General features: G+C 51.4%; 1 protein-coding gene across 2 annotated transcripts in view; it reads left to right on the top strand.

Annotated features, from left to right (window-relative positions):
* Nucleotides 1–23,538, top strand: part of TCERG1L (transcription elongation regulator 1 like) — a 197,229-nt gene extending 173,691 nt beyond the window's left edge. For both annotated transcript variants that reach the window (XM_044935085.2, XM_044935084.2), the window contains exons 9-12: nucleotides 150–285; nucleotides 12,409–12,498; nucleotides 17,577–17,695; nucleotides 22,659–23,538. In XM_044935085.2, the coding sequence (XP_044791020.2) occupies nucleotides 150–285; nucleotides 12,409–12,498; nucleotides 17,577–17,695; nucleotides 22,659–22,815 (502 nt within the window). In that variant the 3' untranslated portion in view covers nucleotides 22,816–23,538. The remainder of the gene's footprint in view (nucleotides 1–149; nucleotides 286–12,408; nucleotides 12,499–17,576; nucleotides 17,696–22,658) is intronic.
* The last annotated feature ends 3,334 nt before the right edge of the window (nucleotides 23,539–26,872 follow it).

Below are 26,872 nucleotides of genomic sequence, written 5' to 3'. Positions count from 1 at the left end.
CCAAGAGCCAAGTCTCATCTGAGCTGTGCTTTGCAAAGTGTTCAAAGATTCTGCTCCTTCCAGGGGCCTGGAGGGCTTTGAAAGGTCGCAGTGAGAATCAGGTGGGTCTCCAAGGTCTCGGTTGACTCTCTCTATCTTGTGCCCCGAAGGACGGAAGGCCACGTGAGTCCCAGGGCCGAGGAGGCGGAGAGACAGGACGTGGGCGCCAAGACACCCCTGCCCCAGATCCTTCTGCCGCTGGAGGAGCGAGCGACCCACTTCCGAGACATGCTTCTGGAGAGAGGGGTAAGGGGGCCCTACTGTGGCCGCCTCGGTGGGGGTGGGGGGCGAACTGGCCATCATCCCCCCAGGACCACGTCCCCTTCCTCACCGAGCTGTGGATAGGCTGTGTGCAGGACATTCAGGGGCCAAAAGACACGCAAAGGGACCAGTCCTAGAAGGGAGCGAGGCTTTGGCGGGTGCGATGCGTCACGGGGCGGTTCTTGCCACCTGTGCATGGATGCGGCTGAGAGGTGAGCAGATGCGGGTCTCCCGGAAGGGACGCAGGATGCGGTGCTGGTCTGTGTCAATGGCCTTCCTACAGGAGCCCAGCCAGCTTCTGACGTCCAATCCTCCACGAGACGCGCCCTGCAGTGATCTCACTCAGGGAGGGGCTCGCACCCCTCTGGGTCAGCCCAGTGGGCCTCATGCAGGTGGGCCGTCTTCATGGTTGTTGACTTCTGAATCGCCTTTAAATTGAAGGGGGACACGCATTTTATAATTGAATCTCCTTCCAATGGCTTTTATTTCCTGTTTGGCTTTTGGGTATAAAATGAGCCTGATACAGCAGTTCAGCCCAGTTGGGTTTCTTCTTAAGATGAGCCCGAACGCAGAAGGCAGTGATAGGAGCTGGTGTATAATGATAATTATAATGAACACTGTACGTGGCCTTGGCAATGCAAAAGCAAATTCCCTCTGCAGTCAGCACCCAGGGCAGGCTGCCTCCTGCGAGGCCCCTCCCAGAGCAGGTGCAGCCGCGAACTGAGGAGAGGGTGGTCTGTGGTGACCCCAACTCCCCCGGGGAGAGTCTGAGCAGGGCTGGCACCTGGGCAGGCAGGGCCCACAGGCTCCCCGGAACTGAGCCGGTGTGAGCTCTTGAAGAATTAGGAGAAGGAGATTATCTCAGCCGCCCTCCGAGGGGCCCTTCGTCTCCTCTGCACCATGAATTTTAATGCATGCGTCACTTTATCTGTCTGGAGACACACTCAAAAGTAAAATACAGCCCTCGGCGCGAGGACCTGGAGGAGAAGCAGGCTTGTGATCTGAGTGGCAATGCCGTGTGTTCAGTGTGAAGTCACCAGGATGCCTAGGGGCACGTGAGCTCACACGCACAGGACCCATCCCCGATGTGGACAGAGGGCAGCTTGTTTTAAAAACCATGATTTTAAGAGTTATATTTACTAGGTTAAAATGCTGTTTTAAAAGAGAATCCTTCCCCATGCAACTTTCTTCTTTCTTTCAAGATGTAGAGGTTATTTCATCACAAAATCCTGTAGGATGGGATGGCCTTGGAAGCAGCTGATGGTCTTGTGAGGGATGTATCTTTGTGTGTGTGTGTGTGCTGTGTGTAGAGGTGTGTGTGTAGAGGTGCATGTGTGTGTGTGTGCTGTGAATGTACACATAAGTGTGTCTGTGTGTATCTGTGTGTTCTGTGAGTGTATATATGTGTGCTGTGAGTGTATACATGTGTCTATCTGTGTGTCGTGAGTGTATGTGTATGTCTCTCTTGTGTGTTCTGTGAGTGTATATATGTGTGTGTATATGTGCTCTGAGTGTATACACGTGTGTGTCTGTGGGTGTTTGTGTGTGTGTGCTGTGAGTGTGTACACATGTGTGTCTGTGTGCCATGAGTGTATATGTGTATCTCTCTGTGTGTTCTGTGAGTGTATACACATGTGTGTCTCTCTCTGTGTTCTGCGAGTGTGTATACATGTGTCTTTCTGTGTGTGTTCTGTGAGTGTATACACATGTGTGTCTGTGTGCCATGAGTGTATATGCATGTCTCTCTCTGTGTTCTGTGAGTGTATACATGTGTGTGTGTGTTCTGTGAGTGTATACATGTGTGTGTGTGCTGTGAGTGTGTACACGTGTGTGTGTGCCATGAGTGTATATGTGCATCTCTTTGTGTGTTCTGTGAGTGTATACATGTGTGTGTGTGTGTGCTGTGAGTGTGTACACGTGTGTGTCTGTGTGCCGTGAGTGTGTATGTGCATCTCTCTGTGTGTTCTGTGAGTGTATACACATGTGTGTCTCTCTCTGTGTTCTGTGAGTGTGTATATGTGTGTCTGTGTGTGTGTGTGTGTGCTGTGAGTGTATACACATGTGTGTCTGTGTGTGGTGTGTACTCCCTACCGGGCCCACCACAGACCCCACAGGGCCGATGGGCAGGGCTCCCCTGAGCCCTCCCCTCACTCCCTGCTTGGCCCTCACTGCCCTGTTCTCAGCCTCCCCACGTCAACAGCAAAGACATGACCTCTCCCCCTGGCTAAGGAGAGGAGGCCAGGAGCACGGGCCAGAGTGCCAGGCTCTGGCCGGCCCGGCCCGCTGCTCCCACGCTGGAGAAGTGGGTCCGCCATCCAGTCCCAGGGGCCCCAGGAGGATGGAGCCGGCTGGGTTTAGACGCCGTCACTGCCACCCGAGGGGGCTGCTTGCTCCGCGGCCATCGGGCCAGCCTCAGGGTCCTGGAGGCTTGTGCCCAGTGTCACCGCCGGCCTGGGCCCTGAGCTGTCTCACTCGCCCTGCCCTCCTTGCACCTTGGCATGAGGTCTCTTTCCCGGGAGGCCCTCCGAGCCCGGCCTCCTCGCTCTCTGGCTGACGTGGTGTCTCACGGCCGCTTGGTGTGCCTTCCTCGTTGCCGAGTTGCTGTGCTGGGTCCTGGAGGCAGGGGACTCTCTGATGCCCCACTGGGCTCCTCGAGCCCGGCTCCAGGCACTGGCTCCCAGAGGCGCTCAGTGACCTCCCGGGATTCCCTTCATGTCCAAGCCCCGGTCCTGCTGCATGTGCCCTGGGCCGTCCCAGCGCTGATCACAGAGTAGGCCCATGGAGCCTGGATGAGGTGTGTATCTCCTGGAGCAGCTGTTCTTCCTGTTTCCTTCTCCTCCACTCGTATGGCCCCAAAGCATTTGCAGGATAAGACATCACTCATGATAAAGCAGGCTTCTCTCCCCACAAAGTTGCCAAGAAGAAGATTCTTCTCTGCCGACCACAAGGGTGGAAGCGCCTGAGTCTTGCCACCATGCCTCTTCTGTTGGCAAGGATAGTGCAGAAATAGTCACAATTCTGAGGTCTGAATGAACCCAACCAGTCTGCCCCAGTGGAATTAACTGAGAATTCCCAGAGAAGTGATGGCATCGTGAGCATTTGAGAAACATATGCAACCTTCATCTCATCAATGCCTAGGTTTCCACCTCTTTGTTTTGGAAACCACCCATGTCCAGCTTATCTGCACAGCCTGATATTAAGCCACTTGGAGGGTGAGGACTGGGGACCCCACCCCGCCCTCCCAAGGACACTGAGTCTACGTGGTCTCTGATGCACCCCAGAGCCCTCAGCTGAGCGATTTTACTAAGGGCGTGTTCAGTGCATTCTTGCCTCATTGAGCTGATTCCATCCAGCCTTGGTTCTTAGATATATTCACGTATGAGAATCAGCAAAAACAATGTGGAAACAGGAGGTACCAGCCCCAGTACTCTGGGTTTTCCCAGGAGACAGAGATGGGGGTGAAGCTGAGACCCTCATCTTACAAGGATTTCAGAAGAAGCCCACATACCCCTCATGGACAGGAAGACCGATGTGAATGTACTGCTGATGTCATAAAGCAATGCCCACATTTATGACTCTTGACTTTATAAAGTATGTCGGCAGATTTTATGAGTTACTCATGCTCAAGAGGCTTTGATGGCTAAGCCCATCAGATTTCTAGTTGCTTAAAAATGAGGCTGAAAAAGGTCACCTTTTTCATAGACTGAATGATTAATAAGATTTTTTATTGCATTTGTTCAATGCTTCAGCTCAGAGATTCATGTGCTTATAGAAAGAGGGAGCTAGGTGTGTGGATTTCCAGCAGTTTAAAAAGGGCATGGTTTGGGGTGTGCCGTGGGGATTTTGGCTTGGGGAAAGGCCTCCGGTTTTGTGGTTATGTGATATGTAGGTGGGAGGCTTTGTTTTTATCTACTTTCACTAGTATAAACCACAATAGAGCTCTCTTTAAACTTCAGTCTATAAAGGGCAGGATTAATTGAGTAGCAGCTGATTAATTTAACCCTGTCTATTTAGATAAATGCATTAGAGACATTTTATCGAGGGTCTCTTCCTTCTGCAAAATAGCCCTTGGGAAGTGGCTTTCCCAGAGGCCAGGAAAGAAAGACTGTTCCATAACCTTGAATCTTGATTCAGACACTGCCAGGCCCCTCTGCAGGGGAACCCTGGCCAGCTTTGCAGCTGCGGCAGCCTTGGGGAGACTGACTGGCACAGTGGCCAGCCCTGCAGCTGAGACCCCTGGACTTTGCATCTGAGTCTGTGTTGGAAAGAGGAATTCACAATCCACATACCCGCCCTGGCTGAGCCACAGGGCTCTCTCTCTGGGCTACAGAGTTGTTGGTGCAAAGGCAGCCCAGATGAGGAGCGGCTCTTCCCTGGTGCCCTCCTGCCATCGCGGCGGCCGTGCCTTCTCCCGTCTCCCAGGTGGGGGGCAGGAGCCCCTCCCCATGGCTGGCGTCTCGTGCCCCTTTGCCCAGATGCGTGGGTGGTGTTGCCTGAAGCAGTAGTGGCTGCTGGGCCAGGACCCGGGAGGGCTCGGTGCCCCTCGCGCGCAGGCGCACATCCGGGCTGAGATGGCCCTGGAGGCGAAGCGCCGGAGTCGTGGCTCTGGAGTCCTGGAGACTGGCAGGCGCTTCTCCATGAGACGGATCCTTGCTCCTTAGGAAGCTTATCTGCTTCATGTTCCTATGGCAACTCTTCAAAGTCTCACCAGGCACATGCCACTAATAAAATAAGATTGTGCCATCGAAGGAGTGCACGTTCTTTATAGGAAAGATGCAAAATTCAAAGAACAGAAATAAAAATCACCTGGAGTCCTAAGACACAGTTATTGCCACCAATGCATCCCTTTCCTTCTAGTCTTTTTATCCTAGAAACAGATTTTAAAGCAATAGCAAAATCAAACATTCGTATTATATAGTACAATACATATCATACAGTATAGTTATATAGTATAACCAGGATTGAACCACGGTTAAACGTGGCTGAACCAATGTTTTATTTATTTGTCTATTAACTCGGGCTGTGCTGGGCCTTCACTGCCTGCAGGCTTTCTCTAGCCGTGGTGCAAGGCTGCTTATCGCGGCGGCTCCTCTCGTTTCAGAGCACAGGCTCTAGAGTGCTGTGGGCCTCAGCAGTTGTGGGTTGAGGGCTCTAGAGCTCAGGCTGAGCAGCTGTGGCGCCGTGGAGCTTCGCTGCTCCTCGGCACGTGGCGTCTTCCCTGACCAGGGATCAAACCCGTGTCCCCTGCATTGGCAGGCAGATTCTTCACCACTGGATCACCAGGGAAGTCCCATTTGTTTTTAAAAGATAGGTAATTTGATAAGGTTCAACCTAATTTATACATTTGTATACTATTTTCTCCTTAGAAGCAGTTTTAAAATATTATAAACTTTTGGAAACGTTTTTCATGAGGATATAATTGTCAGTTCATTGTCCATTCAAAGCGCCCTCATTTTCATTCATTTAGTCTGCTACCCAATTTTGCTAGTTTAAATAGTATTCCGATGACCGTACTGATGCATGAACATTGGTTTATGTGTGTGTGGGGTTGCTTCCTGCGTGCCGTCAACATCTGACCTGTATTATCAAATTGTTTTAGAAGAAGTTGTTTTCGCACAGTGTATTCTCCCAGCAGTGTTTGAAAGTTCCTGAAGATTTGTTTTCTCAGCACGCTCCACCACCACTGAATAGTGAGAAGTATACATATTTACTGCTTATTATTTTTTGAATCTCATGGTTCCTTCCCTTTGATTTTTGTTTTCTCTTGGCTTTTGTGCTGTGATTCTTCTTTCCTGAATTAACTGCCACAGTTTTTGGTGATTCCACTCTGCAGATATTACTGTGGTCACCTCTCTATTAGTGATTAGACAGCGGTCTAACAAGAAGATGACCCTAGGGGCAGGGCATGTGGACCACCCACTCTAAGCTTAAGATGGGAGTATAACTAGCCGTAGTGTGAAAACTAAGTTAGGTGAGATATTGTGGAATAACAGTGCAAAATTTTATTTACTGATCAAAATACACACACACACACACATACACACATAATACAGAAAGTGGTAAAACACCCTGAGCACTGGGAGATGGGGTCAGTCGGTCAGTCAGTTCAGTCGCTCAGTCGTGTCCAACTCTTTGCAACCCCATGAATCGCAGCACGCCAGGCCTCCCTATCCATCACCAACTCCCGGAGTTCACTCAGACTCACGTATATCAAGTCAGTGATGCCATCCAGCCATTTCATCCTCTGTCGTCCCCTTCTCCTCCTGCCCCCAATCCCTCCCAGCATCAGAGTCTTTTCCAATGAGTCAACTCTTCACATGAGGTGGCCAAAGTACTGGAGTTTCAGCTTTAGCATCATTCCCTCCAAAGAAATCCCAGGGCTGATCTCCTTCAGAATGGACTGGTTGGATCTCCTTACAGTCCAAGGGACTCTCAAGAGTCTTCTCCAACACCACAGTTCAAAAGCATCAATTCTTTGGCGCTCAGCTTTCTTCACAGTCCAACTCTCACATCCATACATGACCACTGGGAAAACCATAGCCTTGACTACATGGACCTTTGTTGGCAAAGTAATGTCTCTGGTTTTGAATATGCTATCTAGTTTGGAGATGGGGTAGAAGTCAGCAAGTCCCAGAGTCTGGGGGTGGGCACCCAACCCCTCTGTCATTTCGGGATTCACCTGGGGGTCACCTGGCTCACGAGACCTCTCCACATGCTGACCATTCCCTCTAAATTTAAGGTTGGAGCATCGCCAGGGGCAACACTGCACCAGGGAGGGGTGGGGTCAGGAGGAAACCCCCGCCCCTGCTTCCTGCCCCGTGACTGGATGAATCGCAGGCGGCCGGGCAGGTCCTACATGCTCCTCCAGGGTTCCCCTGAGGGGTGGCTCCCGGGGGGACCTGCTGTCTCCTGCATCACCCTCTGCCCGTCTCCTTCCCCGCGTCGGTGGCCTGTATGCTTGGAATTACCTCCCAAACGTCAAGACGACCCTGCGTCCAGGCAGGCTGAGCCCGGAGCGCGGACTGCTCGCTGCATCCTGTGCTCTGCCCGCCTGGAGCCGCCTTGAATTGTCAGGAACTCCAGAGCCAGAAATAGAAGACACAGCTGTGCGTTCCGGGAAATTGGATAAAGAGGGTAATGGCGTGAGTGCTAATCACAAGGAACACGCCTCTGTCATCCGCAGAGCCGCAGGCAGCAAGGAGGAAGGAGCAGAGGCCCAGAGGAAGGGAGGGCGGGTGGATGGGGCGCGTGTTCACACCCGACCTTCAGGGTCAGGGCTGGGTGGGGGGGCGGTGGGCAGCCCTGCAGGGAGGGGAGGCGTGGAGTGCGCAGCTGACGGAGGTGGTGGTGTTGGGACCAGGCTGGGAGCTGGAGGTGGAGAGCCAGGAGAGCACCCCTGCCAGGCAGGCAGGCGGTGGGCCCTGACCCCTGGTAGGCGTGGACCCTGTTCCACGATGTGGCAGCCGCAGTCTTAGCTTGGGGACTGCTCCCCTGCCAGGGTCCACGCGGCGGCTCCTTCCCTGTGCCTGTTCTGAACGACAAGCTCTGGTGTCGGCCCTTGTAGAAATGGCAGGGAGCGCAGTTCAGACACTAAGGATGAGTCGGGGCGGGGGAGAGTCTGCCGGCAGGAGGCTGGGAGGAAGGAAGGGCCTGGCCACTAGCCCAGCCCAGGGGATGGCTGCCCAAGCTCTCCTGGTTCCCAAACGATGGTGATACTCCAGGATGGGCTCCAGGGGGAAGTCAAATAAAGACGTGTGTAAGCACTAGCCAGAGCCCTAACCTGGCGGCGTGGGCCATGTCCACACGCACTGGCACCAGCACGGAGCACCGACCTTTGCCCGTGGCAGGGTGTCACCCGGCATCAGCACCCTGAGGTGTTCAGATGCTTCTGGGAATATGTTGCCGACTGTCTGGAGATGATGTGAACATCACAGAACACAGCCCGGGAAGGGAGACGGAACCACCCCAGACCCAGCCAGGCTGCAGGGAAGGACTGACTTCCACAGGAGAGGGTCTAAAATGGGCTGAAGAATCCCACTATCCAGGACCAAACCACAGGTAAAATGCCACAGTATCAAAGGAAGGTCTATTAGGCAGATAAGGGATGAGGACCAAGGTGGAGAATGAAGGCCAAGTGGAGGCAAGAGGGTGCATTTGTCTCAGGGACCTGCTGTGTGGGCACATCCCGACAGTGGTCCCAGGACTCCCACCCTGGGACACCCATCCCAAATGACCCCGTCCCTTGAGGGGGCTGGCCTGCGAATAGGATGGAGGCATTTCCCTGTGATGCTGTGATAGTATGTTACGTAAGATGAGGCCTCATATATAGAGATTCTCCCACCCGTTTCCAGGAAGCCACCCTGTTGCAGAAGGGGCCACAAGAGTTTGGGGACCCCTGGGAACAGAGAAGGTCTCCCCACTGGCCTGCAGCAAGAAAGGGGAGGCCTTGGCCCTGTCCCACAGAATGAGCCTACCAGGACGTGCCTGCAGAAATGCAGGCCTGGGGAGGGTGGTCTTCCATCAGGAGTGAGTCTCACGGTCGAGGCAGAAACAGTCATCAGGGTCCTTTGGGAAGAGTGGGTCTGGTGGACAAGGCCGTGCCCCCTGCAGGCACTGCCACACCCCGTTTCACACTTGACTGTCCAGCCTGCCCGTCGGCTCCAGCCTCGGTCAGGGGCCCCGTCTCAGGCTGCCCCTCCCCAGCACTGCACCCTCCTCCGCACGTCAGAGCATGCGCTGGCATGGCTGTCAGGTTATGTGACGCTGTCTGTCTTCTCATCACAAATTAGTCTTTGTGGAAATGACTCTTTTTCCTTGCATGTTGTTCAGTTGCTAAGGCATGTCTGACTTAAGTCGTGTCCGACTCTGACCCCATGGACCGCAGCACGCCAGGCCTCCCTGTCCCTCACTATCTCCCGGAGTTTGCCCAAGTTTGTGTCCTTTGAGTCGGTGATGCCATCCACCCATCTCATCCACTATTGCCCCCTTCTCCTTCCACCCTCAATATTTCCCAGCATCAGGGGCTTTTCCAGGGAGTTGACTCTTCACATCAGGTAACCAAAGTATTGGAGCTTCAGCTTCAGCATCAGTCCTTCCAATGAATAATCAGGGTTGATTTCCTTTAGGAATGACTGGTTTGATCTCCTTGCCTTGTATATAGATTGTAATTTCCTAATTTCCTTTGGAGCCAAGGATGATCTCTCTCTCTCTCTCTCTCTCTCTCTCTATATATATATATATATATATATATATATAATTTTTTTTTTTTTAGTTTGTTATACATCTAGAACTCCAAAAATTCTCATCACACTCGTGGAGTCAGTGATACCAGTTCTTAATAATCACCTGCCTTTTGTACAGAGCTGGAACCTTGAAGGGGTTTTTAGGGCTCTGTGTGATGGACTGACCCCATCTGACTGGGCTGAATTGAAGTTGACCATCCCTTCTCTTATGTCCACCTTAATGCTCACATGGTCAAGCATCAGCTCTGGCCAAACAGAGGGACCATTCTGCCCTGATGTTCTTCCGGAGTCCCCCCAACTCCCTCACCCAGCCATGACATGTCAATACTTCACCATGTTCTTAATCAATTGAGAAAGATCCCTGGATGGAGCTTGGTTCACCCTGCCCATAAAAGAGCTCATGAGTTTTAAAAAGAATTTTGATTTTTATTATTGAATACAGAAACTGTAAATTTAGAAAATCTTTACAATGTTCCAAGCAACTGAAAGTTGCTCAGCCATGTCTGACTCTTTGCGACCCCATGAACTGTAGTCCATGGACTTCTCCAGACCAGAATACTGGAGTAGGTAGCCTTTCCCTTCTCCAACTCAGATCTCCTGCATTGCAGGAGGATTCTTTACCAGCTGAGCCTCAAGGGAAGCCCGTTCCAAGCAAAGCCCTTGTCTATCGAAATAGTATCTCTACCAGCCATACTGTAACCTGCTCAGAAGTAGGAGTGGGTGGGCCTTGTTTGTGAAACCTGCCCACCAGCTTCTCCCCTCCACTGCACTGAGTCCATCCCTGGCGCGGGCCCCTGGGCGCACATCGCATCTGGCTCTTCCCATTGCTCTCAGGACAAACCCTTGGTTCCGGAGGAGGCCAGCGAGTGTTCCCACATCCTCTCAGGCCATCTCTCCTGCTTCTTCCCAGCTCTGCACAGCCTCCTACATCCCCCTGAGACCCACACATTCCCCCATTCCCAGAGCCTGGCCTCCACATCATGAACAGCCCCTGCTGCACACCCTCCCAGGCCCCTCCATGGGCCAGGTCCCAACACCACCCGCCCTGGAGATAGCTCGCCCCAGGCTGATGGGGGCCCTTCTCTGTGCCCTTGGCTCCTGGGCACATCTCTTTGTGCCCAGAAGGACACTCATGCCCCTGAGAGATCCTGAATTCACTTTCTGTCTCATCCCCCGCCAACCTCTCAAGGTCAGTGGCCTTGATTTACTTTCTCTGAACCCATAGCGCCCAGCAAGGGGCCTAAGACATAGCCAACATTTAGTCAATGTTTTTAAGTGAATAAATTATTTTTGGATGACTCAAAAGTTTCACTGCCCCATCAGCTGAGAGTCTGGAAGTTGCAACCTCCCAGCAGCAATGAGCTGCTCACCTGTATCTCAGGTCCCAACACCTTCTCCGATAAGAGGGACCAGGGTTTCTCAGAGAATGCTGATTCTAGGGCCAACGCAGGAGAGATAGGAGATCATCCTGGAGCATCTTCAAGGGCCCAGAAAACAGAACAGTGGTGATATGTTCCCGGGACACAGGAGGCAAATAACAGCCAACCTGGAGCAATCTGAGCAGAAACCAGCAGTCAGATTAGATTACAACCCCAAGCATGAAATAAATATCCATGAGTTTAAACTGACATAAACAGATGGCTGAACTAAGAAGTAAATGTGGGAGAATGGATAAATCCCCATCCAGAAGGATTCCAAGGAACTTGTACAGATTGTTCCATATCAGGAGGTGGGTCAGGCCCCTCAAGTGGCATCATTGATTCAATGGACATGAGTTTGAGCAAACTCTGGGAAATAGGGAAGGACAGGGAAACCTGGAGTGCTGCAGTCCATGGGATCACAGAGTCAGACACGACTGAGCGACTGAGCAACAACAGAACAGGCACACAGAGACTGCCCTCCAAACGGGACATCACGACTTAGGAAAGAGAGAAATGCAGAGAAGAGAGACGGCGGCCAGGCGATCAAGGGCAGCGCCAGGCATGCTACGCCACATGGACAGTATGGACCTCGATAGGAGGCGCACGCTACTCTGGGGTCTTCCTCCCCAAAGCCACAGTGGAACCGTGAGAAAAACTGCGAGAAAACCCAGCCGAGGGGCATCTCATGGAACACCAGACTGGCTCCCCTCAGAGCTGTCAAGGTCATCCAGACCAAGGAGAGTGAGAAGCTGTGTCAGCCCTGAGAGCCCGAGGAGGTGTGAGAGTCCATGTGGTGTTTGCCCTGGGGGGATCCCAGGACAAAAAAATTAGGCAAAGACTAAAGAAACCGAGTAAGGCGTAGACTCCTGTTAACAGTCGTGCGGGCCCATCTAGCACACCAGTGCTGCGATGTCAGCAAGACAGTAAACCGGGGGTGGGCTGGAGGGTAACTTCATCGTATTCTCGCAAGTTCTGTGTAAATCTAAGCTACTATAAGATAAGGTAGTTTGGTTAAAAAGCTACCTACCTGAAAAAGGTTTAAATGTTGATTAAAAATCAATTAAAATTATGCCAAATTCTGACCAATTACAAGACGCTGACCTCCATTAAGGCCTGTGGCATCCTGAAAATTCTTACAAGTATAATTTCTCTTCTCAAGATGTGACATTTGAGAATGTCTCAGACTCACAATCAGGGCTTTAGATCAGGGCACTTGGCCCTGGAAGATATCCAGGGAAGACGTAGTGCCATGAGTCTAGAAATTAAATTTTCTTATGCTCGAAAAATTGATTTTCTTAAAAGTTTGACAAGTCAAACACTTTTAAACGCTGCTGCGTCCCCAAACCCGTGGTTCCTTAGGGCTGTTTCTCACCATCGACCAGTTCGTTGTGACTCAGGCTTAGCATTAGATGTTAAAAGCAACTCTATTGAATATCTTTCTTCAGGTGTCAGCGTTTTCTACCTGGGAGAAAGAATTACACAAAATTGTGTTTGATCCACGCTATCTCCTGCTGAACTCGGAGGAGCGGAAACAGGTAAGGTGGTGGGAGGCACGCTGACAGACTCAAGAGACGAGGCTTTGAACTGATGCTCCATCCAGAGGTTTCTGTGGACGACCGGGTGCCTGGTGTCCTCGCTGTGTCTGTGGGGAAGCTGTGAGGTTGAGTGCTAGCCTGTGAGCTGTGGAGGGAAAGTGCCCTGGGTGCAGAGGGGGGTTACCCTTGTTCCTGCTCTTTGCGAAACGTCTGGTCATGACCCCCAGAGACAATACTCATATTCAAAGGTAAAAAACTCAGTGTGGGGGCGTGTTAACCATATCCTAGATGACTGTATTAAAACACTTAAGATCCAGTATAAGAACAGTGACATAGGAGAGGTCCAGGGAACATAGGAACAGAAGTAACGGATGGACGTTTCTAGAAAGCAGATCCCCAGAAAGGCAAGAATGGGTTGCAGGCAGCTGGCCTGGAGGTCATTTTAAATGGGTACCTGGTAGGAGTCTACCCTGGCGTGTCAACCAGAACCGCTTCCAGGATTAGACAGACAGACGGACGGCTGTACGGGCTGGTGGGGAGGCCTGAGTTCTCACAGCTCCGCTGACATCTGTGGCTCCCGGAGCACATACAGCCAAGAAGGGCCCTGAGAGAAGTTCCAGAAGGATTCTGGTTCTGTTTCTGCGTCTCCGATTCCATCCCAACCGGGCTTCTCCCCCAGACTTCTGAGTGCAGAGGGGATGCGTGTGGAGAGTGGGTGACTGGAAGCCACCCCTGGAAGCAGAAGCCCCTTGAGGGCCCTCTCAGGGGAGGGCGCTGGCATCACGGTCCATCAGAAGTGTCCATCTGATTTCAGACGGCGGGGTCCTGGAAAGCCAGAGCCGGGAGGACAGAAAGTACGACTTTGTTTTCAATTCTGTCATCAGCCCATGAAGTTCCCTTAGGGTGCAGACCAGGGGCTCAAGAGAAGGCACTTGGGCAGCGCCTTACTTGGAGTCTGGATGTTTTATATCTATTTTCCCCTCAGCTGAGGAAACCGGGCGACTTTAATCATTGGTAACATCAGCCCCTTTTGTTGCAGTACTAGAAATCAGAAAGCTCACTCTCCAACCATGACCACATATGGTGAGAAGTTCGTTTAATTTGGTGACAGGATCACTTTAAGCCATAAGTGATAACACTCAGCACAGCTGCCAATGGCGTCTCACTGACCGTCGAGGTCAACACTTGCCTCCAGTCCATGGATGTTTTCAGAGGTCATCCGCCCCCTAAAGGAAGCTGAAGAAGTAAGACTCTCCTCCGCTGATGGTTTGATGTTTACCCGTCTCTCAGAAGGCAGGGTGCTCAGGGCCCGTTTGCTTGCTGGACAGACTGGGCTCCCCGGCCAAGTGGGGACTCCTGCCTGTCGTCTTGAGTCTGGAGAGTGGTCATGATACGAGAAGCACCCTCAGGAGCAGCCGGGCTGGATTCCCGCAATTCCGGTCAGAGAGGCAGGCTCCAACGGGAGGGGCTGGGGTGCCAGGACGCACCGGGGCGGACAGACCAGACTAGATGGATGGTCAGCTCACGCCGAGTCCACCCTTTGCGTGGAGCTCGCAGGCATCTTTGTGAAATCACCAGGGGGCACATCAGGCACTCTGACGTTCACACTGCACACAGGAGGGGCTCATCCCGAAGTGTGGTCCCCGAGCCCCATGAGGAGGAGGAGGCCAGCTCCCCATAGCTGACATCCTTCAGCACCAGAGAGCCTCAGAGGGAACCCGGCACCGTCAGAGAGACCCACCTGTTGCAAAGCAGCAATATTGCCATTTCTCAGAGGCGCAGAGCTGAAGCAGAGCTGATGAAGGAGACGGTATTTGGGCCCCATTCAGAAAACACGGTCCTCTTTATGAATGGATCTGGCTGGAAGCAGCAGTCCTGGACTCTGGGGGGGACCCACTGTCCCTTAGTGTTTCGTGGCAAAAGCCAAGTCTCAGTGCGTTCATTGCATCCATCCCTCTGCGGGGGCCGCAGGGGAATGGTGAAGGGGCCTGACAGAGAGCAGGGCTCTGGAGAGCGCGTGTCAGAACTGTTTCTATGGCAACAAATGGCAATCCATCTTATTTCACCGAAACACACCATGACAAGATAATGGCCAGTGGTCTGTCTTTTAAAAAGTCATGCCCCACTTTGAATAAGACTAGTGTAATTTGTTAAACAGGAGGGAAAAAAACCCTGTTACATTAAATTATAGCAGCATAAATAAAGCACAAGAGCAAAGTCAGCGGAGAGAGCAGAATCTGATTAGAGGGATAAATGGTTCCAGGCAGACAGAGAAGCAGGTCTTTCTCACAGCTCTGACCACTGCCAGCCAGGGTGTCTATCCAGATTTAAAATTAATAGAGCAAAACTCTGACTGATGGAGCCCCACACTTGTATTTGGATAATAACCCTGCATTCACCTTTTTTATTAGCTGAAATTATCACAGAACTGGAGAGCTTACATTACCATTTGCCTTGATACATATATGCACCCTCTCCATCTAAGTCCTGTTCGTAAATATTTGATTTCACTGATGATTCTTCTGGAGGTGAGAAACATTTTGGATTTATAGTCCCACAAAGGCTGCCAGGACTGCAGTGAAATTTGAAGCCATCAGGCAGAGCCAAGGAGACCCACTCTGCCCGGGGACCGATGGGGACTGTGACCGACCATGTGGTCACTTTCGGCTCTGTATCCTCAGGAGGATCCCTGGGAGGAGCACAGGAGACTCCCTGAACTCTTGGTTCAAATTCCGTGATCTGCAAAGGCCACTGATTGGGTTGGCACAGAATTGCTATTTATTGACCTAATAGGACCCAATGTGGGCTTTTACTGATCTTTTTTATTTATGTCCACATACACATCGAAATTTCCCATGAAGTGATGGGACCAGATGCCATATCTTCATTTTCTGAATGCTGAGTTTTAAGCCAGCTTTTTCACTCTCCTCTTTCACTTTCATCAAGAGGCTCTTTAGTTCCTCTTCACTTTCTGCCATAAGGGTGGTGTCATCTGCATATCTGAGGTTATTGCTTTTTCTCCTGACAAACTTGATTCCAGCTTGTGCTTCATCCAGCCTGACATTTCGCATGATGTACTCTGCATATCAGTTAAATAAGCAGGGTGACAGTATGCAGCCCTGACATACTCCTTTCCTGATTTGGAACCAGTCTGTTGTTGCATGTCCAGTTCTAACTGTTATTTCCTGACCTGCATACAGATTTCTCAGGAGACAGGTCAGGTGGTCTGGTACTCTTTAAGAATTTTCCACAGTTTGCTGCGATCCATACAGTCAAACACTTTGGTGTGGTCAATAAAGCAAGAGTAGATGTTTTTCTGGAACTCTCTTGCTTTTTTGATGATCCAACTGATGTTGGCAATTTGATCTCTGGTTCCTCTGCCTTTTCTAAATCCAGCTTGAATATCCAGAAGTTCATGGCAAATAGATAGGGAAACAATGGAAACAGTGAGAGACTTTATTTTGGGGGGCTCCAAAATCACTGCATATGGTGACTACAGCCATGAAATTAAAAGATGCTTTCTCCTTGGAAGAAAAGCTATGACCAACCTGGATAGCATATTCAAAAGCAGAGACCTTACTTTGCCAACAAAGTCCATCTAGTCAAAGCTATGGTTTTTTCCAGTAGTAATGTATGGATGTGAGAGTTGGACTAATAAGAAAGCTGAGTACCGAAGAATTGGTGCTTTCGAACTGTGGTGATGGGGAAGACTCTTAGAGTCCCTTGGACTGCAAAGAGATCCAACCAGTCCATCCTAAAGGAAATCAGTCCTGAATATTCATTGGAAGGCCTGATGCTAAAGCTGAAACTCCAATACTTTGGCCACCTGATGTGAAGAGGTTACTCATTGGAAAAGACCCTGATGCTGGGAAAGATTGAGGGCAGAAGGAGAAGGGGGCAATAGTGGATGAGATGGTTGGATGGCATCACCGACTCAAAGGACACGAACTTGGGCAAACTCTGGGAGATAGTGAGGGACAGGGAGGCCTGGTGTGCTGTACTCCATGGAGCCGCAAAGAGTCGGACATGACTGAGCAACTGAACTGAACTGAACAACACGTCTAAATGACCTCTAGTATATCCTCCTTTTAATGATCTTGAAGCTTGGAGAGCACCGGGAATGACACAGCTGTCTCCAACTCCTTTGGCCCTCGTCTGCAACTGACAATTTTCTGATATTATGACAGAGAGCGGCCTTAATCCAAGCAAGTGAGGCTCACTCCAGGCACTGCTGCAAAGAGGGAGTCCCTGGTGGCGTTGTGTTATGTCAGCTGCTGGTTCCTGAGGGAAACCTCCCCAGAGTTGTGGGTGGATTTGCCTACCAGTTGATGCCCATGGCCTTTTAGGTGAAGGGGCAGGTTTCCGTTGAGGGAGCCTTCAGGCCCACTTCTCATCAAGCTGGGGGTGGGAGTGCAGTACCCGAGGGTCAGAGCTCCTCACTGGGTGCTTCCATGACACCAGGAGAGGCTCACCTCATCTGCAGGAGTCCTGGGGAACCAGGCCCTCCTTCACAAGGGGCTTCTGGGAGCCTCAAGGTGGGGAAGTGAGAGATGCTAGGTTGACTTTCTTTTCACAAGTTCAAAGTCATTTTGGAGACTCAAATGCCAGTTACGTTGCCCTGGGGATTGCTAGAACAAATTGCATACTTTCCTGTGTCGTGGTACTGCTGGCTGGGATGTGAGAGTTGGTGAGAAAACTCACACGGTAAGGGAAGCTCCAGGCGTTCCAAAGAGAGATACTGAGGCACTGGAGCTGGGTTTCCAAACTACCCTCTGCCCCCACTGCCTCTAGAGAGCACCCCTGACTCATTCCAGGGATTTCTAAGCAAGCTGACTCGGTGTTTGACCGCAGATCGCACCTGCAGATGGAGTGCACTGGTCTCTGGGAGAGTAGGTGTGGCTGTGGAGACACTCGGTGTCACGGAGAGACCGTGAGGGAGGCTCTGGCTCGTAGCTCCAGCAGCTGTGAAAAAGACAGGCTGAGCTCAGATTCTTGCTGTTTTCCTGTTGTGTGCGAAGCCCGAGATTTCACTTCTGATATGCAGTCTTGTAATACTTCTCTTTTGTGTGTGTCTTAAGATATTTGAGCAGTTTGTCAAGACAAGAATAAAAGAAGAATACAAGGAAAAGAAAAGCAAATTGCTGCTAGCCAAAGAAGAATTCAAAAAGCTTCTAGAGGAATCTAAACTGTCACCCAGGTATGGAGAGAGAGTTAACATCAGGCAATTTCTGGGGCTGGAAATTTACCGCATTTTGTGAGAGGATTTTTTTTTTTTTAATTTAATTTTATTTTTTAAACTTTACATAATTGTATTAGTTTTGCCAAATATCAGTGTGGGTTACATCGGGGACCTGTGTTCCATCGAGCATGTAATTTTGGAGAAGGAAGGCCTTCTCCCTGTGCTGTTCATGAATGGACCTTGCAGCCCTGCTTCGAGGGTGCTTCCTACCTCGCAGCACCTGGCGATGGGGGTGCTGTCTGCTGACCAAGGGCACCCTGGCCATTCTGTCCACCCTGCATGATGGTTTTCAACCTGTCAGCAGCCCTGACTCCAAGGCCAAAATAACTCATCAATAGGTCAGCCCTCATTAGATTGGTCTAAGTCCTGATCAAATGATATGAGAGTGAAAATCCAAAATAACATACAACAGCAAAATAAACTCCACCAGCCTGGGTTCCACACGCCTGGGCAGCTGTCCAGAGTGTAATATGAAGATGGTCCTACACGGGCGAAAGGGAGGAGTGAACTTGGCCATCAAATTCACTGAAGATAATCAGGCATTATGTCTGAGAAATAAAACAAGCTGATATGAAAATGATGTTAGAAATAAAATAATGCATAAACTTAACTCATCTCAAAATTAACTTTAATTGACTGACATTTAAAAATTAACATGCATATACTGCTTTTAATTATAAAACTATAAATTTTATGAGTTAAAAATGATTAATTTTGATGTATTTTTGTTTTCAATTAGGACATTATTTTTTAATGGACATTTGTGCATTTTTATTTTTAATAATAATGCTGACAGTGTACATTTTTAATAATAGTGCTTAAGGAGAAGGCAGTGGCACCCCATTCCAGTGCTCTTGCCTGGAAAATCCCATGGATGGAGGAGCCTGGTAGGCGGCAGTCCATGGGGTCGCTAAGAGTCGGACACGACTGAGTGACTTCACTTTCACTTTTCCCTTTCATGCATTGGAGAAGGAAATGGCACCCCACTCCAGTACTCTTGCCTGGAAAATCCCATGGATGGAGGAGCCTGGTAGGCTGCAGTCTATGGGGTCGCTAAGAGTCGGACACGACTGAGTAACTTCACTTTCACTTTTCCCTTTCATGCCTTGGAGAAGGAAATGGCAACCCACTCCAGTGTTCTTGCCTGGAGAATCCCAGGGATGGCGGAGCCTGGTGGGCTGCCGTCTATGGGGTCGCACAGAGTCGGACACGACTGAAGCGACTTAGCAGCAGTAGCAGCAGCAGATCATATTTAATTGGGCATTAATTGACGTTTGCTTTCTGTGCAGATGTTGGCATCTACATTTTGACCAGTAATTGGCTAACTCACTTGGTCAATAATTGGATAATGTGATTTTGTATTGGTTATATAGCCCTCCCCTGGTGCCTCAGATGGTAAAGAATCTGCCTGCAATGCAGGAGACCCAGGTTCGATCCCTGGGTCTGGAAGATTCCCTGGAGAAGGAAAGGGCTACCCACTCCAGTATTCTTGCCTGGCGAATTCCATGGACAGAGGAACCTGGTGGGCTACAGTCCATGGGGTCACAAAGAGTCAGACACGACTGAGTGACTAACATTTTCACTTCACTATGGGTCCTCAGAAAACTTCTCAACTGTTTAGAGGATAAGTACTTCCTGAATGGGAAGAAAATTTGCATGAATTAGCCCCATCACCAAATGCTAACCTAGAAGAGTAAATGAGGGTCTAATGATTTGTAAATTGCGGTTTTCTACGGGAACGCTGGGTCCAGGCCATGGATTTGCCCCATCATCCTAGTCAGTGACCCCGGGTCGGGGGTTGGTTCTGGAGCACCTGCATCAGTGCAGAGCAGCCTTGCCCATCCTTGGTCCTGGCCCTGGGTCAGGCCCTGGACCTTCACAGCTCACGCGTCTCCATCTGAGGGGATGAGTTGCCCTGCTTCACTGGCTTTTAGCAGGACGGCATGTGGGGCAGACCAGGCAAGACGCACAGTGCCCGGCAGGTCCTTTAGACTCTCATCCTTACCACTGCGCTGGCCTCAAGGACAGTTAGCTCATGCTCTCTGTCCATCCACTGCCAAGATGCTAACCATAAGCCAATGTATCTCTCCGTCCCGTGAACATATCATGAATGCAAAGGAGAAACATTCAGGCCGTATTCGACAATTAGGAAGATTACACACACACAGAGAAGGAAAATCAGTGCTATAAATGGATATACTCTGTTGAAATTAGATCTAATTGCCTGCCACTTTTTAGAAGTATACACTGGGCATAAAATACTTTTGTAATTACAAAGCTGGCTTGCGTTTCACAGGCAGCCAATTCCGGGATGTTTCAAACCCTTTCCAGATCCTCTTCACGTTCTCTCCCTGCCATTCACAGGTGTCCTAGTGGCAGCGGGCAGTTCTTGCTGCTGCCCTCTGGCCCAGCACAGGTGTCCCAAGGACCCTTGGTGACACCTCCCATCATCCTGGCTCCCATCCTGACCACAGGGATAGTCCAGGGCCCGCTCCCAGCCCTGCCCAGCTCTCAGGGTCTGGGGGCAGGGAAAGGAGCCTCAGGGGAACCCCCTGTGGGCTGTGGGACCAGCACTCTGGCCGGATCAGCCACCTCCTTCAACTGTGGACAGCCAAGTCCCTGCCAGGGAAAGGAAGCCACAGTGCTAGTTGCTCAGAGAACTTCCTCAGGCTCACTGGACTGTCCACCAGGGTCAACAGTTAGGCAGGCTGCCCCCTCGAGATGGCTAACAGCTCACAGAATTTTGATTCGTTTTTCTTTTCGGGGATGCTTCTTTTCAGAGGTGCCCGGAATAGTATTTCTCTAGAAGGGTCTCTGCCCAGCCCCCTATTGAAAATGCTCAGGCTCCCTCTAGATACCCCCAAGATGACAAGCACCCTGTGACTCAGCACCTCACTTTCCTCATGCAGATGGGTGATGAAAGTGCAAATAAGTGTGTGTTAGTCCAGTACCAGGCAATTGTGAAATCATGGAAGGAATGGAGGGAGGAAGGGAGGGAGGGAAAGAAAGAAGGGAGAATGTTGGCAACCAGAGAGAAGTGCTTTCTGTCTAGGAAGCCTGGGAGCAAGCGGGGTTCTGGAACATGCCCGGAGAACAGGAGTGCTTGAGGAAGGTGTGAGACACCCTGTTAGTGAGACACATTCACAGTTGTTGCAGCTTAGTCACGTCTGGCTTTCCCACCCCGTGCAACGCAGCCCATCTCTGCCCACGGGACTTCCCAGGCAAGAATACTGGAACGGGTTGCCATTTCCTTCCTAGGGGATCTTCCTGACCCGCGCCTCCTGTGTCTCCCACATTGCAGGCAGATTCTTTACCTGCTGAGTCACTGGGGAAGCCAACAAGGGTCTACTAATTATTGGTCTTGTCTCTTAACAGCCATGTCAATATAATCTTGTTATTCATGTATTAAAGGTAAAGAATCTGCCTGCAATGTGGGAGACCTGGGTTCGATTCCTGGGTTGGGAAGATGGCTTGGCGGAGGGCTTGGCAACCCATTCCAGTATTCTTGCCTAGAGAACCCCTATGAACAGAGGAGGCTGGTGGGCTACACAGTCCAAGGGGTCGCAAAGAGTCGGACATGACTGATAGACTAAGCACAGCACATTAAGGTATAATAATTCAATGCAACAATGAAATCTCTGCAATAAAAAATGAAATTGTCCACAAAGAGAAACTGGAGGAAGAGGTCTCCCCAGGCACAGGGTGCGTGGGTTTCTCACACACTCTGGGCCCTTCCTGCAGCTCCAGGTACAGCTCTTGCAGGAGCCCCAGGCAGGAGGCAGATAGCCAATGTCCAGGCACCCGGCTGCCCAGGGCCCCCGCCCCCGGAGCTGCCACAAGCCTTGGCTTCAAGCTCAAGGCTGGGAGGAGAGGCAGCTCCAGGGCCCAGGTCCTGGCCGAGGTTCCACTTGTCCCTGCAAGGCTGCATCCACTCCCGCCCTGTGAGTTTCCCTGGCCCCTCGGGCCTGGCCTGGCTGGGATCTCTGAGCTCCTTACAGGGGCCTCCCTGGCCTGGCAATCACAGGTTCAGCGAGTCAGTATTCGGGTGCTAAGCACATGCCGCTGGGCTTAGACCGTCAAGAGGCTCCGTGGAAACAAAGCAGGTAACGCGCTTCCACGGGCACAGGGAGAGGCCAGTTGAGTCACACGACTGAGGCTCTTCAAGATGACATCTGTGGTGAGGGCCGTGAGAGGGTGCCTCTCTGTGCGTGGGAAGGTGCTAGAGTCTAGGTTCACGGAAGCCGATCCTTTGATCTGCACCTCAGCCGTCTGGGGCCAGGGTCCTGTGTTTCCATGTCCCGAGCTTCTCGGGACTCGCCGTGGGGAGTGGCTGCCGTCTGCTGGCTGCCAACTGGCAGGGGTTCTTTCCTTCCTGAGCTCACTGTCCGTGGGGGCTGCAATCGCTGGTGCCTGTGACATCCTTTGTTTACTGATGTGGAAGGAAATGTTCCACTGCTCACTTCTAGTGAGGAGAGAGCTCTGAAGGATGAGTGGGGAAAGGAGGGAAGTGTGTGCCAGGCGAACGGAACAGGATATGCAAAGCCCAAGGCAAGCAGGAGTGTGGTGAGAGCACAGGGAGCAAGAAGACCTGTGTGGCTGGACTAGTGACAGTGGGCACTGGGGGCTTGGAGTGACAAGGCCCAGGAGGGATGTGAAGCCAGGCTCGGGTCCAGAGGGCGGCCGGGTGCAGAGACAGGCACCCGTGCGAGTTAACGTGGCTCGGGCTTCAGCCGGGCCTGTGGGAAGTGACGCCCAGGACGGGGAGCAGGCAGGTGGTGTCAGAGGCCCAGTGGCCGTTCCCTCTGCCCATCCACCTGCCAAGCGTCCTGCTCCTGGGACCCTGGGCTCAGGAAGGAGGTGCTCAGAGCCCCAGGAGCCGCTCTCCTCCAGGAAGGCCCTCAGGATGCCTTTTGTCTTGCAGGACCACATTTAAGGAGTTTGCTGAGAAGTACGGCCGGGATCAGAGGTTTCGACTCGTCCAAAAGCGGAAGGACCAGGAGCATTTTTTCAACCAGTTCATCCTTATTCTCAAGAAGCGGGACAAGGAAAACAGACTCAGGCTCCGGAAGATGAGATGAGAGTGTGAGGACGCGATCAGGCTGAGTGTCCGAGCTTCAGGGCGGAGGTGGAGGAGGCGTGGGGGCGGGAGCCCGTGGGGCCGTGGGCTTCGTTCTCCCAGGATTACTGTTTCATATTGAAGCTCCCTTTGGTACAGCCTTCCGAGTTTGATGCATTTCTTATTGCCATGATATGTCGCTCCCTGAAGTGTTTTACTTATGCAGATTACTTGTAATATAGACAGATTCTAAGTCTGCCGCAGGTTTGCACCTCAGCGGAAAGAGGCACCGACTCTAACCCCCTCAAGGTGTTTTCATCTGTTGAGCCAATTATCCGAAACTTTTCTGGAAACCTTTGTGAGTTCCTTCCATCCCTCAGGAGTTCCATGGTGTTGGGACTTCCCGACTCGGGTCCCGGGTCTCAGTCTAGTTTTCTGAGTAGTAGCATAGGTTGTTCATCATCGCAGTGACACCCGTGACCATTGGACACATGGACCACGGACCACCTGCAGGTCGAAGGGTGATCGCCCACCCTCTCCCCCAGGGAGTGTTGGGCCTGGAGAAGGGGGCTGCGCTGTCTGTGGGAGGTCCTCCTTAAAAAAGAATTATTTTGTACAAAATCATCTTATGAATATTTGAGTTATTTTTCTTGTATGCCCAGAGTTTGCATGAGATTTTTCTCACCATCTTTGTATAAAAAAATTTTAAATTTTTTTGAATTAATAAATATTTTAAACCAGTGTATCTTGTGGCTTAGATTTCCAATCTTAAGCAACAAAAATTGTGGCTTCCCTGGTAGCTCAGATGGTAGAAAACCCGCCTGCATTGCAGGACACCCAGGTTCGACCCCTGGGTCAGGAAGATCTCCTGGAGAAGGAAATGGCAACCCACTCCAGTATTCCTGCCTGGAGAATCCCATGGATAGAGGTGGGCTATAGTCCATGGGGTCACAAAGAGTCAGACACAACTGAGTGGCTAGCACTTTTACTTAAAGATACTCTATTTCAAAAGATTCATAAAAGCATCTGTGATTGCCTGTAAGGGCTGTGAAAGTACTACTCAAAAGGAAGTCTTGCTTTTCAAGCTACCAGTCCCGGGTGGAATCATATTTGATAAAACCTCCTAATTAATCGCATTCTGTGAATTATTGAGCATCTGTTTATTGATTTCAGGTTTATGAAGTGTCTATTCAGATAGCCTGTCTTTGTCCCCAGCACAACCCTGGCAATGTCTCCCACGTAACTTCTTTCTCATCAGATAATTCCTGAGAAAGAACGCTTTGCTGAATGTATTAGGAGGGAACTGGGAAATATAGGAGCTCCTGGGGAGCCCCTGGGATTTCTAGGAAGCTGGAGCCCTCTCCTGCCATCAGCAGCAAGGATCCATCTGCCAAGCCAGCTGCTTGCTTCTGGCTCTGACGAGGGGCTGGGGGCAACCACCTGAGCACCAGCCCCTGAGAGCTGGGCAGCCAGAGCATCCCCAATGCGACATCTCTGGTTGGGTTTGAGCGGAGTGCGTCTCAGGAGACACAGCCACAGGGACCGCCCGGCACCCTAGCAGGTGGCTGTCCAGCTGCTCCCATTGGCTTCTCTGGCGTTTGCTCAGCCAGCTGTGCCCTGTCCGTCAGGGTCTGCATCTCTGTACTCGTGAGAGGCACGTTCCAGAGATACTTCTCTGAGCCTGGGGTGTGGGGTGTGGGGGACAGCTGCTCCCTACTCCTGCTATTTCCACATTCTTCACACAAACGTCTGCAGCCTGACTGCCCTCTGTAAACTGTCATCTGATCCCCCAGCGCGACACTGGATGTGCCTGGCAGTGTTTCATTTAAAATGGATGACTGCAGCTAAGCCGGGGCCTGAGCCGGTCTGGAGGTGCGAGGGAGCCCACGCCCCTTCTGGACCCTCTCCGCCCACAGTCTGCCTCTCACCACCCTGCTCACCACCTAGAAGGTGCAGCTGCTGGCTCCAGACGTGAGCAGCCCCTGGCCCATCATAGCCCGGGTCAGGAGAGACCCCCGAAAGCCCCAGAGGAGGGAGGGTCTCTCTGTGGGGGAGCTTGAGACTGCTCAGAACGACAGTTCTAGAACCTGTCTTTCCAGCCCAAGGCAGGAACCACGCCGCTCTGCAGGCTGGGGTTGGTGCGGTGTCAGCGGCGGGCATGACAGGTGATGGAGAGGTCACTGAAGAGCCTGCAGGCACTGATGCCCCGTGAGCTTCCAACCCCAGGCGGGCCAGGCAGGCGGCCCTGCGGCAGTCAGCCCTGTCCTTCCCCAGATCCTCGCTCAGTGGTCCCGCCTGCAGAGAGACCTGATGCCGGGGTGGGACTCGTGTTCGTTCAGCAACCTGCGGGTCAGCATGGAGTAGCTGCTGCCGTGAGAGGTGGCTCTGTGCTCACTGCAGCGCCTTTCCAGGCTGATCACGGGGATCCTCTCTGTTACTAGGGCAGCACTTTCCCCTCCTGAATAAATGAGTCCCTCAGATGTCAGTCCCCCTGCCTGCCCAAAGCGCCTCCACCATCACCACAGTCCATGCTCTCGCAGGAGGACTCGTCGTCCTGGCTTCCCAAAGAACGTTCTCTTGACCAAGGAACACTTTTGCTGGGAGAGTAGTTGCAGCAATGGGTTCACACCCACCAGATTCCCTGGAGCAACCAGGAGCCTCATACCCCGGGAGCAGCTGGCTTGATGAAGCACTGGACAGCTCTGACATGGTGCCACCAGAGGGACAGAATCCTGAGAGGCTGGGCTGTGGGGTTGTCTTCTTAGGCTGACTCTCCCCATCACCCCGAAGGGGAGGTGAGGGGGCCCCTTCATTACTAAGCTCAGTGACCCACCCAGGGAATCCTTACTCCCACCCCCCAGCTTCTGAGTCTGGACAGTCTAGTCCCCAGGGGCAGAATCCAGCATTTTGGTTCTGCTTTTTTGCATATTCTATTGATTTTGTTACAAATTAATCACTAAAGGCATATTGACTACAAGTTTAAATTATACATAACTTAGTGCTTAGAAAGACACGGGTTCCCCAACACCCTGCAGAAAAATCTAGACATTTTTGCTTTTTACCCAAGAATTGGGGAACTTACCTTTTAGTTCATGTAATCGTGATGTTGAATCTAAAAAAATTAAATGATTTATAGTTGAAGATGGACAGATAATTTCTGATTATATCTACATCTAGATTCACATCTGTCACTTATCAATCACTTTGTCATAGGAGGGGCAAGGCACCCAGGGTCTAATCAGACAAGGCCTCAGGAGAAATACAAGTTTGAGAAAAGCTGGTTTATCTTTGTACGTGGACTGCATTTCAAACGCTTGCTCCTTTTCCGGGCTGCAGAAACCATCAATATTTTTTAGATGTCTGCATATATGGATGCTGTAAAAATATAATAGACTAAGATTTCTTTTAAACGATAGCTTCCTTTAATTTTTGCGCATTTCACATTCATTTTAAATGCCACTAGCATTGCTGAGGTTAACTCAGTGGGACTTCTAAGCTGCGAAACATTAGCAGGAACCCAACCACCGAATGGCGGTCACAGAGGCAGGGGTGCAGGTGGGAGAATGGGTGAGGAGTAGAGGAAAAAGAGCAAACCTCGCCTTCACCTGCTCTTACAAAGCTCACCCGGAGACTGTGAGCATGTCTCTCAGTCAAAGGACAAACAGGAGTTGGAAGAAAGGGGGGGCTCTTTCTGTCCCCGATCCTTTGATTAAACCCCTCCTCGTGTCCCTGAGCTTCAGGGCTCTGGTTCTGGTCCCCATCACCCCACACCTCCCTTGCTTTTGCCCCCATGTGTCACCCAGATGAGAACCCGTCCTCCGGACCCCTCTTCCCCTGCTACATTGCTACACGGCACCTACAGGTGGGTGCTGCCTGTGACCCCTGGGCCATCAGTGACCCTTCTTCCTCTCTACCTGGTGGTCTTCAAGTCCTTCTTGGTAATGCCATGGGCCCCATTTCCTCAGCCTCTTGGAACCTCTCGCCCAGGGCAGACATCCCCGGGAGAACTCTGCCCCTTTGATCTCCCGCCTTGGGCCCCCTGGCTCTGCAGGAGGGTCCTCAGAAGACAGGTGGGGGGC

Source organism: Bubalus bubalis, chromosome 23 (assembly GCF_019923935.1).
Source record: "Bubalus bubalis isolate 160015118507 breed Murrah chromosome 23, NDDB_SH_1, whole genome shotgun sequence".
Classification (NCBI taxonomy): domain Eukaryota; kingdom Metazoa; phylum Chordata; class Mammalia; order Artiodactyla; family Bovidae; genus Bubalus; species Bubalus bubalis.
Note: the sequence above shows the minus strand (reverse complement) of the source record. Positions and strands in the feature narration are given on the sequence as shown.